The 16,158-nt window shown below is 45.6% G+C and overlaps 1 protein-coding gene across 1 annotated transcript; it reads right to left on the bottom strand.

The window, feature by feature from the left end:
• Window positions 1-2,021: 2,021 nt before the first annotated feature.
• Window positions 2,022-15,430, bottom strand: LOC111863590 (glutamate receptor 1-like). Its single transcript, XM_033751129.1, has 9 exons — window positions 15,321-15,430; window positions 10,789-10,955; window positions 9,378-9,674; window positions 8,645-8,742; window positions 7,602-7,778; window positions 6,567-6,799; window positions 4,516-4,736; window positions 4,045-4,304; window positions 2,022-3,041 (listed from the first exon to the last, which is right to left on the bottom strand). The coding sequence occupies exons 1-9, from the start codon at window positions 15,418-15,420 to the stop codon at window positions 2,795-2,797; spliced, it is 1,800 nt and encodes a 599-aa protein (XP_033607020.1). The 5' UTR covers window positions 15,421-15,430; the 3' UTR covers window positions 2,022-2,794.
• Window positions 15,431-16,158: the final 728 nt, after the last annotated feature.

The raw sequence follows: 16,158 nt of genomic DNA, 5'->3' as shown, positions 1-16,158 counted from the left end.
CCTGAAAGAAAGAAATACTAGGAAGACCAAGACTAGATGCCAGCTTAGGATCTTAAAGAAATCGGATTTGTGCGTGGATTTCGTTTGCTCTGGCTCGGTATAGGAACGAGTGGCCGGCTCTTGTGAAGACGGTAATAAACCTTTGGATTCCGTAAGATGCTGGGTAATTCCTGAGTGTCTGAGCAACTGGTAGCTTTTCAAGGAGGAATTAGCTCCATGGACTTATTTATTTATTTAGTTAATTCCGTGCCGTTGGTTTCCGCCGATGCTTTGACAGCAGAACTGCTAAAGCACACGCTGTTCCCTGTTGGCCTCGTCATCTCGGTCAGAATGAATCAAATTGAATATATATATTTCATGCTCTTTGTCCATAAACTGTCTTTAAACTTTGTCACTTTAGCTTACATGTTGTAGCGTGTACGTCCCTTACTGGGTAACGACCTCGAAACAAAAAATGAAACAACATCCACTGCTAGGGAACAGATTATTAATAAGAAAGTATAACCAGCCGTGACATCTTCTTCTTGACGTGCCTCCATTACTAGGCAGGCCATCGTCGCTCCGACCGGTATCACTATGGGGACCTGAGTAATGCCTTCGCAAACAAACACGTCCCCACGGAAACGATTGGAGTACAACAGTGAACGATGTTTTCCACGTGGTCCGTGCGGAGATGTTATAACCGAGACAGGTTTGGTAGTTCGTCAGAGCTGTAAGGGAGTGTGTGTGAAGAGAAGAATTAGTCGGTGCAGTTGAGAATGGAAACTAAAGAATCTCCAATGTTAGAAGCTGTTAACCGGGAAACGACTAGTAACAGCAGACTGAAAAGACAACGTCTGCTGTAGCGATGGCGCTAAAATTAAGTGTAGTCAAGAGTCGGGTATTAAAGTGGTCAATAAATCCAATCTCCAATTCGAAACCAGTCGATACTCACCCCTGCTACGCGACAGTACATTCACAGGTACCTTACGTACGCAAAGTATGTCGGAGAGGACACGCCAGTTGGTACAGACGGGCTACGGGCCGGGATATGAACCCCGGTAAGGGCAAGAGATTTCTCTTTACTCCGGATCGTCCAGACCGGCTCTGGGGCCCACCCAGCCTCCCACTCAATGGCTACAAGGGGCTGCTTCCTCGTGGGGGGGTCAAGCCGTCACGGCTAAAGCTGACCACTCACCTCCAACTAGTGCCGAAGTCAAGAATTGTGAAGCTATACCTCCACTCCCCCATACATCTTCATGTCGTGGTGCTTAATTAATTAAGCACAGGGAGAACTTTACTATTTTACCTTTATTCAATGATGTAGACTACAATTTTTACAAAGCACCAGTGGCTCACTCTGTCTGGAAGTTCATAGAACTGTTCTTTTCGGGTATGACACAGATTTCTCTCAATTCGCACTGGTTTCCTGCCACCGAAGTCTGACCAGTCCCTTACATTCTTACATCTTCACTTTTTTTTATTATTGCTAGTGGGGTGGGACGAAGTCCCTTGTACTGCGGCCAATTCTGGCCTATTGTACCAGCCCCAGATGATAGGTGAGGGTGATTGTGGAGCAATTGGTGGAATGAAGATTGGCAGGGGAAACCGAAGTACTCGGAGAAAACCTGCCCCAGCGCCACTTTGTGCACCACAAATTCCACTTGACCAGACCCGGGATCGGGAAGCCAGCGACTAATCGCTTGAGCTATGCGCGGCCTAGATCTTCACTTTACGTGCAAATATACAGGCTAGTGGCCACGAAGGCCCTGGTGAACTGCTGTGGGCAGTATCGGAGTTGTACCTCTCTTTCTGTCTAAACGTGCTGCCCTAAAATGTATCAACTTGTAAGATTTGAGGTTTTCACGGCGGTGACTATGAAGAAAGCAGTCTTCTGGGATGTGGCGCCGTGTAGATATTGTGTTAACCGACGTTTCAGAGGAACGTATCGCCTCCATCTTCAGAGTAGAAGAAAAAAGAATAAAATCCCCAAGAGAAGAACCAGCGTGAGCAGATGCAGGAGGCGATACGTTCGTCCGAAACGTCGGTTAACACAATACCTACACGGCGTCACATCCAGAAGACTGCCTTATTCACGTATCAACTTCCTTTCCTCTTTAGGGTAAAGAACTTGGGCGGCAGAACAGAGTTCGCCACTCGCATGGAACGTCAGGCCGTGCCGAAGCAAAGCGTGTACACTGCACGTCGAAATGAAGTCGGCGAAACGTCGTCGCCGTGGAAGTGCAGAGACTTAGCACGTTGCAGGGGATGCTGAAAACTTTTCCACCCTTCCATCCCCTAAACATATTCCGGTTCATATTCTGCAGTTATTCTCCGGTGCAATGGTGACACGAGTAGTTCCACGCTGTTATGTTCTTCCCCGAGTTATTTCGTGTGCAGTTTCGTTCAGCATTGTCACGTGTTAGTGACTAGGCACGGAGTTCGGATTGGTAATTGAATTCTTTGAAAACTTATAAATCGTAACTACAAACAATTAGAGCCCTATCGCTAATTTACACACGTTACATTTCACTATAGCACGCACTAAGCCTTTTGTTCGTCTTCACTTGTCGTTGCTTATTAAAGGCTATCAGCTCTGTGGATTCCTCGCTGGCTGGCGCTTCTCTCACAGCTCGACATTGGCTGTGACTAACTCAAACCGTGGCCTCGTTATATAAGCTGGGAACGGACCCTACAGAGTCGTTCCCCAGTAACGGCCGGCTTACAGCAGATGTATCCCCTCAAGCAGAGACCAGGATGGTGGCGCCTTAGTGCGAAGGGACAATTAGTAACCAGATGATGATCGTCGCCGTTGTCAGACAGCTACGGCTGTCTTCTGCTTGGAGCGCGTCCGGCGCCCAGCGGCCCACTCCAGCAGAAAGCAGGTGGCACTCAGCAGCACGCCGGCCCCCAGAACCGTGAGGACGGGCAGAAGGTGCTGTATCTCCACGCTTACCGAGCCGTCCACCGGCGCAAGCTCCTCAGCGTCTTGCTGGCGAAGGGGTGCAAGCAGCAACTGCTGTAACTTGTACAGTTCTCCATCGTTCTGAAGGGTGAGTAGGCTGTGGACAGACAGGGAGAGACATTGCTGATAGGCTGACTTACTTACAAGCCACACACGTCCTGTGTGAATGTGAGGCTTTAGCTTCTTTAAGACTACGTCACTTGGGTCAATACTGTATGGAACCAAGTGACTATTTCGACGCCCCCACTTCCAAAATCCTGCGCTTCATCCGAATCGTGGGGTTGCTGAGGAAATAATAAAAAAAGGGGAAGCACAATGGACCACTGAGGTCGCGGTGCAAGGGCCGAGAAGGCCTACCCCTCATTCATTCATTCATACTTACAAACAAGCCGAGAGAACTGAATGATTGAGAGATTAACTGGCCAGCAGACTGACAAGTTATCTGGTAGACTGAATAGCAGACTGACTGACTAAATTTATGAACGGTAGCTGAGGATTAGGTGGGCAGGGCATGTAGCACGAATGGGGGAGAAGAGGAATGCATACATGATATTGGTGGGAAAGCAGAAGGAAAGAGACCACTGGTAAGACCAAGGCATAAGTGGGTGGACAATATTAAAATGGATCTTAGAGAGATAGAATGGTATAGACTGGATTGGTCTGGTTCAGGATAGGGACCAGTGGAGGGCTCTTGTGAACAGGGTAATAAACCTTCGGGTTCCATAAAATGCTGGGAAATTCTTGAGCAGCTGCAGAATTGGCTTCTTCTCAAGAAGGGCTCAGCTCCATGAGTAAGTAGGTAAGTGAGCTGATTGAGTGTATGTTTGACAGACTGAGTGGCTTACTGTTTGATTGACTGCCTGTCTGACTGTCAGGTTAAAGGACTGGCTGAATGAATGAATGAATGAGTAGTTGTCTAGAAGATTCAAGAGCTGGTTGATTAAAAGCTGAGTACCTGATTATTTCATAGCTGAGTCATTAAATGACTTACAGATTGATTGACTGACTGACTCAGTGACTGATAAGGTTCAAATACTGACGTGCCTCCTATTTTGCTAGTCAAGTGCCGAGTGGCTCAATTCATCTCTAGGATGTCTTACTGATAGTTGAGGAAGGCCTTGTACGGGCTGTTGAGCGCCAGCCCGAAGGCCAGACTGGACCGGAAGTAGCTTCTGCGCAGGCTCACTACAGGACACGTGACGTGCTCCATGTACCCTACAGTGTCTACGTACATCGCCAGGAGCGCGTACTTCGAGCTGCACAGTCGCGTCAGGCCGGCCGTCACGTCGGGCACCATGGTCCCGTGTGCCGGCTGCAGGAACCGCCGGTACACTTCCCGGTACAGGGGCATCTCAGACTCCTGCACAGTCAACACTTGTTCACTTTGCTATGGAAACCAGATCCTGTCTTGAACCAGTACAATCCATGTGATCTGGGAGGACATGCCGTGTGGTCCGGTAGAACTTTACCGACGTTTCTGAGGAACGTCTGCTAACATCTACGAGACCACTGGTTACATGCAACATGCCAATGATAATATTCACACACATTTATGTCGCGACGGTGCTCACCCTGAAGAAGTTAAGTGCTGTTGAGTGCTCCAGAGTTCCGAGTTTGTGTGTTCCAACCTTGAGGAACTCCTCAATATCGTTGAATGGCAGTTTCACGGTCCTCACGGTGAGAAAGGAGATCAGGGTGGCCGAGTATGAGGCCAGCATGACCACAGCGCCCAGGTACGTTGTGAGGTACACCACACGGCACGAAGTCAGCTGCGGGCTCTGCACCTCAGCACCTGCGCAGGAACGAGTCATACCAAACAAACAGAAGTATATACAGAGTATCCCAGGAGGAGAGGTGAATATTCTGTGAGACCACAGTAACGGCCATTCCAAGCAAAACTGTATACATGTACATGTGTTCTCTTCCGAGATAGAGCTATTTCACTCTACAGACGAGCAACACGCCATGTCCTCACGCGAGTTGCGAAGTGCACTGATGTTGACGGTGGAATTTTCGCAAATGTGTTATACTAGGTAAACTGTACCAACTTTGTCACTTGAACAATAAATACCGGTATTAGAAACAGTAGTAATATATCTTTCTTATCAACAGTTTTGGAACCGTACAGTGCGGCGGCCCGGCTTCGATCCCGGGTCTGGTCAAGTGGGATTTGTGGTGGACAAAGTGGCGCTGGGGCAGGTTTCTCCTAGTATTTCGGTTTCCCCTGCCAATCTTCATTCCACCAATTGCTCCACAATCAACCTCACCTATCATCTGGGGCTGGTACAATAGGCCAGAAGTGGCCGCAGTACAAGGGACTTAGTCCCACCTCACTAGCAATAAAAAAAGTAGAAGTATCCCCGTGACAGGCCGTGGAGGCCCATAGGGTTGTGAGATGTTGAGGTTCCCACATTTGCTACACAATCGGCTCACAGATGGCGGTTAGGTTGTCAGCCCTACGCGCCGGCCGCCCTTTACCCTCAAGGACATTCCGAGGATATTCCTGGTACTCATTTCTGTTAGAGACTGTGTCAACTCCAGGGACATAGTGCGGCTGGAAGGATTAGGTAAATTGAAAAAATCAAATGACCTCATCGGACTTCGATCCCGCGACCTTCCGGCTTGAGGCATAGTGCCTCAACCAACTACACTACCGCGTGCCCCCGTAGGAATATAATTTTTTGCTTAATACGATGACCTCCCAGAATACTGACCTCTCCCCCTGGGCACTCTGTATATGTATACGATATATATATATGATCATGAATTACGTGAGCAGATATTTCAAGGTAAACGCTAAAATTTTCCCTGTGCTTAAGTAATTAGGCATCACGCCATGAAGACGGACGAGGTTATGGAGGTATAGCGCCACCATTCTTGACTTCAGCACTGGACAGAGCTGATCGATCAGCTTTACGTTCTGGCCGCGTTATCCCGGGAGACAGAACCCGGTACCCATTGGATAGGAGGCTGCGTGGGCCACAAGGCCGGTCAGTGGAGCAGAGCAAAAGCCATCGTCGGGAATCGAACCCAAATTCCTCGGCCGTCAGGTCAGTAATCTGTCACTCCTGACATTTTAATATATATTTTTATGAACTTGTCCTGAGAGACTGAGGAAAATATTGAAACCTGAGTCAAGATAAGTGATCAAGTGAAGGAGGATGAGATTGGCAGAGTATGTAGCACGAATGGGGGAGAAGAGGAATGCATATCGGATAGCGATGAGAAAGCCAGAAGGAAAGAGATCATTGGGAAGATCAAGACATAAGTGGTAGAACAATATTAAAATGGATCTTAGAGAGATAGAATGGGATTGTATGGAATTGAATGATCTGGTTAAGAATAGGGACAAGTGGAGGGCTCTTGTGAACACGGTAATGAACCTTCAGGTTCAATAAAATGCTGGGAAGTCCTTGAGTAGCTGCACAATTGGCAGCTTCTCAAGAAGGGCTCAGCTCCATGAGTGAGTGAGTCAGGTAAGCATAAACTTGGACCATATTGTGACCAGTACCTCGCAAATGCAAATCCAGAGCTCTGTGCTGCACTGAACCGATCGCTTTCTGGTTAGATACTGTAGGAAACCTGTCTGGAACAGAGGAGTAGCAGTGAAAGAGGTACACACCTTGTTGGCAGACAGCCCCGAATATGAAGAACAGACAGTCCCTGAACCAGAAGCGCTCCAGGGTCTTTTCGGCGATACCGTGACGTCGGCCAAGGCGCTGAAGCTTTGACAGGAACAGGGCGATGAGCAGGATGAGCAGGACAATCGTGAGCCAGAGGGTCCTGCTGAGAGGCGCCAGATATGTGTTCCACTGGAGCTGGAGGCCGTCTGGCTGGCGGACGAATATGTGGAACCTACACGTACACCAGGTGTCACATGAGCGCTCTCACATACGTGAAGCAACTAAACTGATGATTATGTAGTCTGCTTAAACTATACAGTGCCTCACGAGCGCTCTTACATGGGTAAAATAAAGTTACAAGGATGTATGACCTGCATAACTACACAGAAGGTCCCACGAGAGCTTTGCGTGAACATACAAAGGCACGAGCGGGTACGCAAAACCCACATAACTATACCGGGTGTCAGAAGAATTCCACCACATTTTGAACAATAATGAAGGGAGCTCACGGATACAAAACACCCTCCTGATAAAAATCGTGTGTGTAATGTGAGTCACATAAAGCCTTATGAAAGGATGAATACACTTAATGAACAAACAGTTTTTGCATCATACATTTGACGTGTATTCAAGGTGTCGCAAGCGTTCCTATACGTAGGAAACAAGACCACTATGATTGCGTGGCACCTGCATCATAATATACGTAAGCATAGCAGATGCATCGTAAATTCTTAGGTATAGAAATGCATGTCGAAGAAATATGTGGTACCTGAAACACGCCGTTGATGACTTGAAAAGGTGAACAAGTAGTGGTTGTGGATTACTTCAAAATATTTCTTGGAAGACTTATAAAAATTGAAGATTAAACCTTATAATTCGTTGGTGGCTGAATTCAATATCCACGGTCTGTTTAGAGGAACAACCACGCTCTGCTACCAGACAGGATATAAACTATTCATGCATAATCATCATAGCCGACTAAATTATTCGGCTGATTTGACGTCCTTAAATAAATACGTTATAGATGTACAGACTTGGGGCTCAGCAGCGGGATACTGAAGTCCATGACGTCTATCCGGCGTGACGTCATAATCATATGAAAGACTCCGACCTCCGCCTGCCCGTCCGCAAGAACGCCCAGGACGCCGGTGGTCGTGTTGTTGGCGAAGACTGTACCCCAGGACCGCAGGCTGGGAATCACGTACCGTGTCCTGCACAGTAAAATCTGTGGTCTGGCTTCAGCTCCCTGCATGGCCTATGACGAAAAGTTGAAAATTGATATCCCAGTAGGCCTGCACTACCAACAGTTGCAAGTTGGTACGCCCTGTATATACTCGTATACTCCTCACTCGGTTAGGGAAGGCTACTAAATATGAGATCCAGACAGTGTACTACATCGGTACCTCAGCAATACGGCTGTGTGTCTTGTTGCTCAGTCCTCCCCCACATGGAGAACATGAGATCCAGACAGTGTACTACATCGGTACCTCAGCAATACGGCTGTGTGTCTTGTTGCTCAGTCCTCCCCCACATGGAGACAATGAGATCCAGACAGTGTACTACATCGGTACCTCAGCAATACAGCTGTGTGTCTTGTTGCTCAGTCCTCCCCCACATGGAGAACATGAGATCCAGACAGTGCATTAAATCGGTACCTCAGCAACACAGCTGTGTGTCTTGTTGCTCAGTCCTCCCCCACATGGAGAACATGAGATCCAGACAGTGCATTACATCGGTACCTCAGCAATACGGCTGTGTCTTGTTGCTCAGTCCTCTTTATGCATAGAGCCTGTATGAAAACCCGTGTTTATTTGATTCCTCAGCTTCATGATGGTTTCTATAATATATTTTGATATGTATCAGAGTTGACACAAACATTTTACAGACAAACGAGATCTGAGGTGAAGATTTATATTGTGGTCCTTTAGGCAACGACACTTACTACATTCTGGTACGTGATACCAACGTTTCGGAGGAATATATTAATTCCATCATGAGGCTAAATAGTTGGGACAGTACGCTCCTCCAATTTACCAGACTACACGGTCTCATAATTAGAATAACTGCGAAGGCTCACGTGAAGTTGAGGCGTCTCTCCAGTCTGGTCCAGACGGATCCAAAGAGCCCCCCTTTCATCTCCGTCTTCTCCTCATCCATAAGCACCAGAGGAGGACTCTGCAACACATTTTGCAGACATTACAGGCGTTGGCAGCTGCCGTGTTAATGCCGCATTTTGTAGCGAAGTTTTGCTGATACAGTCAGGCGTGTGTTACCAGGTCCTTCTGGTGCACTCGTCTGCTCTTGGTACACTAAGCACACTATGCAAATGACACAAATGTCAACAGATGTTCCTTGGAGAAACTAAATGCAGAAAACTACTAGCTTGCTCCATATAACAAAGAGCTTCGTGAGATGCTAATAGTTGCTTAGCTACTCAATAAATTCCCCGTATTTTATGGAACGCGGAGGTCCGTTACATTCTCAAGAATCCGCGAAAATTAGACGGACAGTATCAGAATGTATGTTATAAAATATGGTCTACTAATGATTGGAATGAACTGGCTTAGAATGAAGGCCACTTATGGATTTTTGTGACTACGATTATGTTCCTTCGGACCCCAAGAACAAACTTCTGGCAGTGTTTGTCAGTAACTTCGCTGACAAGCGGCGGTCGCTTGGTCGGTATATTTCGCTTGAGGACTAAAGCCACGGAGTTCGTTTTGTTTTCATTATCGACCAGGTGACATCGTTTCCGAATTTGAACTACAGTATCGGATTGAATGTCTATCTGCTATTTATTTTGTGCTTACATTTATAGATGTAGCTGTGATCGTGAAGCCGTGAAAATGAGACCTGCGACGAACCAGGCTTTCACGTGACGCGTGCAGACCGCTCTGGTTCCAAATACCGAACTCCTTATGTTGTAGGGGAAGTCCCTTGTCCATTCTGTAGATCTCAGTAAGTAGTACAACGTTACCGCCTCTACGCTGCGCCACTAGGAACTCACAATCCACTGGGATATACACATCTTCGAAGAATTGATCAACTGACTTTTCAAGAAACAAAAGCCACACAGCGTCGGCCATGACGCCACGTTTTGAGGATAACTGAAAACAAAAGGAAACTGTCACGCCTGGATATTTTACAAGGCAGTGTACGTGACTTCTCCAGTTCCGCCTTACATTAATCTAGTAATTATTTGTAAGTTATGTGCATTCATCAGTAAATCAATCAAGAAGTTGTATATGCTAACATTTATACCATTAACAATTAAAACACACATTGATGCCTTCTTATAAAGAACCGAAGATAAATCGGCAAGCGACAATCACGAACCAAGAAATGAAAAACTAAACAATGACGATAGACAAGTGAACAGTGCAGTGGTCTGACTGATGATGGCCCATGTGCGGCCGGTGTAAAGTGAGAGAAACACATGCAAAACTAGAGACATTTTACTAATTTGATGATCACTTTTAATGTAGTGTGTGAATGAAATTAGCTCTTTCTAAGGGGCCCAACTGAGTAGGTGTCTTCCTTTCTCACCTGAAGACGGAAATAGATCCAGTTTCCGAAACGTCGTGTCCTCTATTACCTAAATTCCGGACGATGGAAAATGTCCAAAACCCCAGCAATTCTGTGAGAAAATTAAATATCTTGAAGGTGGGGTGATTTTTGATGGCATCTTGACAACTCGTAGTTTCGTAAATACTGTCAGATGGCTCAAATGTAATTAAAATGGGACATACGAAAGGATATGATTATTCCCGTGTGGAGGCGGGGTCGAATACCTCCACCGTGACCCTGCGAGTCGTAGGAGGCGACGAAAAGGGAAGTCTCAAATCTGAGACAGTAAAATACGGTCGCGAGTCCCTAGGGACTCGGACCCGAGAAAGACTGCGCTGGCAAGGACCAGTAGCATGTAAAGAGACAGACTCGTCCTCTCGTCAGAGAGGGCGCCCCACAAAAAAACAAAACCGCAACGTTCAACAGTAATAATTATCTGGTCATGAGCCCCAGACAGGGCTCGACACCAAGACTTACTGACTGACTGACCGTCAGTCGCAATGTGACTTGGACTTGGACTTGGATATGATGATATTTTGGCTTATCTCTCTCTGTATGTTAAGAAAATGAAGCAAACATTCACGTAAAAGTGCAATATTATGTGGGGATTTCATACAGGCAAGGTAATACCAAGCTATGTCACTGTTTACTGACCTGACTTAAGGCCAACTTCGTATTCTCGTCGCTAGATAGCAGCACGTGAAAAGGCCTGTTGTAAGAACACGTCCGGGGTATCAATTGATTTGGTTCATTGAAGACAGATGCTGCCACCTCACGGCCTCTTGTTGACATGAACTTCATAAACCGCCTCTCTTCCACGCCTGAAAGGAAAGTCATCCATGAAATATGTGGATTATAACAATTTTAGTAGAGCACGTGTCTGTGGTGTTGTTCATATCAAGTTTCGTGAAAATTAATTTCATAGTTCACAAGTTTTTAGGAGTAGATTTACTCGCTCCTTATAGGAAAGTAGGTTAAAAGTGTATTAAATAAAAAAAAAGGTTTGTGGAGCCTTACTCATACGCACATAGACGCCATCATAACGTGGTTCGCGAGCACGCTGGTGGATTTGCCTTCACCTCTGCTTTCTATATTCAGGCGTATGAGCGCCATGATGGGTGACAAATTCTCCGACACATAAGTGCTGCACGTTGCCCAGATATATTGCAGGCGTTTTGGTCTTACTGGTAGAATTAACAGAGGTAATGTGCTGGATCCCCCTCAAGGACTACCGCTTCATCATGCAGATAAGGTTTCCGTGCCTCAATGACCCGGAGAGCTATGCTGGCGGGAGCGCAAGTTCCTGGTAGGGTCATCCATACCAGACATGTCAAAGGGTAGGGGCCAAACGAAGTGTACTCTCTGACTGGGAGTGAGGTTAACGACACCACACAGGAAAAAGTTTCTTGTAAGGAAACCACGGAGGTGGGCAAGACATGCACAAGGATGTAGCGCCAGGAAACAAGAAGTGGAGTATGCTGAACGCTGTGGGTGTTCATGTGCGACTCACAAACGCCTAGAGGCATAAGAAACTGCGAGCAATGAGATATTACAAAATTCCAGGGCAATATGCCCGGTCAGGACCTGAAAGTTTATTTCCAAATCCTTTTTCTGTCATCCTGCCTTTCGACGAGAGTGTAGCTACTATGAAAATACGTAAAGTTGTCCCTGTGCTTAACTAATTAAGTATTACGTCATGAAAGCGTATGGGGGAGTGGATATATAAGTCCACTTTTTTTTACCTCGGTACTAGTTGGAGATGAGTAGTCAGTTTTGCGCGCCGGCCGCTTTAATCCCAGGGAAAGAACCAATATCTATTGGATAGGAGGCTGGGTGGACTCAGAGCCGGTCTGGACGACGTGGAAAAGAGAAACTTCTTGACCCTACCAGGACTCGAACTCCGACCCCTCGGTAGTCCAACCTGTAGCTAGTCGCTACATAGACTATGCTAACCCGGCTCCCAGTGTAGCTACTGGCGTCATAAAAAGAGAGAGAGAGAGAGAGAAACGTTTCATATCTCAATCAATTTCGAGTAAAATAAGCCTCATAAGCTGTTCACCGACTATCCCTCCATTTTGTGCCCGCAATTAATCCTGCTTTATTGACCTGTCCATGCTGTTATGGTGAGACCGTACACGTCTGAGCTTTCTTGCGTGTTTGATGAAAGATACTCCAGGCTATTAACGTATGGACGAACATTCAGCTGACATGAATATTAATCGTCTATAACGAGCAGTTGTGGCCCGCCTTGCAGACATGACATGTGACTAATTGAGGCCCATCCTCTGGCTGTATACCTTGGTATCTAACGCAGTGAACAGCTTTTCTTCTGTTGAATGGATACCCTCAGAAAACAGGGAACAGACAAAGGCGTTAGGGGCTGAAAGGACGGAGAAACTGTTCCACGAAAAGTTTCAAAATTTGTTTCTTTCACTTCATATTTTAGTATGTTTAAATCAATAATGGCGTCTGGCCTGTAGAGGATAATGTAGAAATGAATATTAGATTTTGATCAGAATCCCTCAGAGGGAGAAAATATCCAAAAAGCCTATAGTTGTGGGGGGCAACATGGGCACAGGCAGGGGGAAACTCGTGAATCTTTCACCTTCCCCATTGAATTTTTGTAAATAATTAAAATTAAAAAAAGTAAATGTAATAAATATTAACATAAAAATAAAAATATTTTATTCTGCATATTGCAGAAAAATACTTAAAAATACGCCTAGGCAACTTAAACGTACGGGCATGAGCAAATTTTCTGGCTGCCCCCCCCCTCCCATTGAAGAAAGTCCTCTTGGCGCCCACGTGTGGAGATAGTAACATTAAAGTGATCAGAGAGAAATTATGGACTCTTAGAGGCTCCGGGTAAAACGCATTGGCGGAATGAAAACTCGGGTTGTACAGAAGGTGGAAAATTGCTTGACGTGATGAGTAATTTCAAGCTTCTCGAGGACTATCATGACCCATGCTGCTAGATATTCCTCTGTTTCGTGGGTTGAGCTGAAGCTGCTAGCTGTTGTACTTGTCTCCATTCTGCCCATGTTTTGCTTCAACTTTAAATCGTGTGTGGAGCCGGGTTAGCGCAGTCGGTATAGCGACTGGCTACGGGCTGAACGACCTAGGGGTCGGAGTTCGAGTCCCGGTAGGTTAAAAAATTTTCTCTTCTCCACGTCGTCAAGACCGTTTCTGGGGTCGACCCAACCTCCTCTTAAATGGGTACCAGAGGCTCTTTCTCCGGAGGTAAAGCGGCCGGGGCGTGAAGCTGATCACTCACCAGCTAGTGCCGAGGTCAAGAAAATGTGGATCTATACATCCACTCCCACATACGCCTTCATGGCTTAGTGCTTAATTAGTTAAGCTCAGGGACATCTTTACCTTACCATTAAATCGTGTAGACTAGTGAGACCGACTGCGTGAAAATTAGGAGTGAATCGTTGGGGATGCAGATAATAGTAAAGGTATCCCTGTAACAGGCCGTGGAGGCCCACAGGGTTGTGAGACGTAGAGGCTCCCACATTCTCTAGACAATCGGCCCACAGATGGCGGTGAGGTTGTCAGCCTTACTCGCCGGCCGCCCGTTACCTCCAGAAATATTCCTGGTACTCATTTCTATTAGAAGCTGAGTCGACCCCAGGGCCATAGTGCGGCTGGAAGGATTAGGTCAACTGAAAAATCCAATGACTTCATCGGGAATCCAACCCGCGACCTTCCGGCTTGTAATATAGTGCCTCAATCATCTACACTACCGCGTGCCCCCTCTAAATAATAATAACTCCAAATACAATTTTAAATACGTGAAACTACAGTGCGTACAATCAAGTGCGAGCCGCGGCTGCAATTTGCCGTGAGTCATACCACCGCAGAACGGATGCAGTCGCGGGGAGGAGTTGCAACCGTTCTGCGGTGGTATGACTCACGGCAAATTGCAGCCGCGGCGCGCACTTGATTGTACGCACTGTACTTNTGCTGAGGTAATATTTTGACCTTAAAGGGATGAAGCAGAAGGTAGCTGGGAAACTTGCATAATGCGGAGAGAACAGAATTGAAGTAGAGAAGGTATTAAAGTCGGTCATGGTAATTAATAGAAGTAATAATAATAATAATAATAATAATAATAATAATGAATGTATTCGTTTATTTACAGCGACACTCAAGAAACTGGGTCTAATTATGGGGCCGACTAGGGACGCACTCAATGGAGCTGAGCCCTTCTTGAGAATTCGTAATATTTTATGGAACCCGACATTTCATTACCGTGTTCACAAAAGCCCTAAACTGCTCCTTATCGCGAGTCAGATTAATTCAGTCCATTAGCTCCCCAGTCTACTACTCTCAGATCCATTTTAATATTATGCCCACATAATTATAGATACAGAGCAACATTAAGAAGGGACAGAAAGCAGAAGCAAGAAAAAAGTTATATCGTTTCATGTTATTTACATTTAAAAGTTGGTTCCTACAAGTATCTGTCGATTTCCAAACCGCATTGCCAGCAGAGGCCCATGTAGCCGAAGGGCAGTGGCCGGAAGTAGGAACTTACGTCTGTTCCGCGCAGGCGCACACAGGCAGACTATTTCTAGAATCAAGGGGGAACCTCCAGCGACATTACAAATACTTTTTTAAACTAAGCGCGTGAATGCCGACGACCCCTGATATGTAGAATCTGTACGTTTCATTTTTGTCTTCAATTATCACAAAAATACTGAATATTTTTAAGACAAAACTGTCGAGGTAAAGTGCTGCATATTTTATTTTGTATGTGCTCAAGTTGACTGGAGTCAGTAATTCAGTTCAATTCTTATTTATTTGCGTGCAAACTTCATAGCCCAGAGGCCAGTTACATAGTTAGCATGAGCAAGAAGAAACTAGTAACAACAAATCACAAATATACAGAAAACAGAGTAAGAAAATTCATATATTATTATTATCATCATCACCACCATTGTCATCATCAGTATTAATTCAGTTTTAACAGCCCAAATGCCAATGCTAATGTAATCACAAGCAAATGGATAAAAAGCAAACACACACACACACACACAAAGAGAAAACTAGGCTCTATGTATCATTTAAACCATAACGATTTAATTTGTGCCACCTTGCCAGACAACAACAATAATAATAATAATAATAATAATAATAATAATAATAATAATAATAATAATAATAATAAACAAGATTGTCACCTGTTGTGTTCTGAGATTGCATGAGATAGACGCAACCAGCGTGGAAGTGAGTTTGCAAGGCCAGCAAAACTTCGACAGACGCGACGCACTGCGACGCCATGAGGGACGTCACCAACACTTGTAACACTCTCGACATGTGGAGACGGAGTGAGCCAAGCGAACTCTGAATTGGCACCGGCGCTTTCGCCCTCATGGCAGGTTGGGTCAAGGCACGAAACGACAGGCACGATAAAGCTTATCTCTATAAGCATCCTGTTGCATCGATTAATTATTCAGCTATTTATTTCCAGTCTTGTTAATGCAACTTTCATAAATGTTTCAACGCCTGTTCATTCGGAAAATATTTCGACCTTACATGGCCATTCTCAGGGATGCCGTGTATCGTGTTCCATTGCATCTTTCTCCTATTGAGCAAAGCTACAGTTACAGCTAATTGAAAGATGAATTTAAAAATTGTGAATGGCGGAACCGGAAGAGATAGCGATTACTAGGCAAAGGCACACTGGAAACATATCCGCGGCAACAGAAGAACTGCTGAAAGAGGCGTGACCCTGCGACGGAAAGGGAAATCTCAAATCTGAGACAGTAAAATATGGTCTCCAGTCCCAAGGGACTCGAACCCGAGAAAAACTGCGCTGGAAAGGATCAGCGTTACGTAGTACGTAAGGTCATAAAAAATTAAAGTAAATAACCCCTGTACCCACCACCAAGTCAAGAATGAGTAAACACGAGGAAAGATAAACTCCATATTTTATTATACTAAAATCGAGGGGAAATTTCAGTGTTGTACACGTTAACTGACTGGAGAGGCAATAACTTTCCTGTAACCCAATTGTGA

This window comes from Cryptotermes secundus, unplaced genomic scaffold (genome assembly GCF_002891405.2).
Source record: "Cryptotermes secundus unplaced genomic scaffold, Csec_1.0 scaffold57, whole genome shotgun sequence".
NCBI classification, from domain to species: Eukaryota; Metazoa; Arthropoda; class Insecta; order Blattodea; family Kalotermitidae; genus Cryptotermes; species Cryptotermes secundus.
Note: the sequence above shows the minus strand (reverse complement) of the source record. Positions and strands in the feature narration are given on the sequence as shown.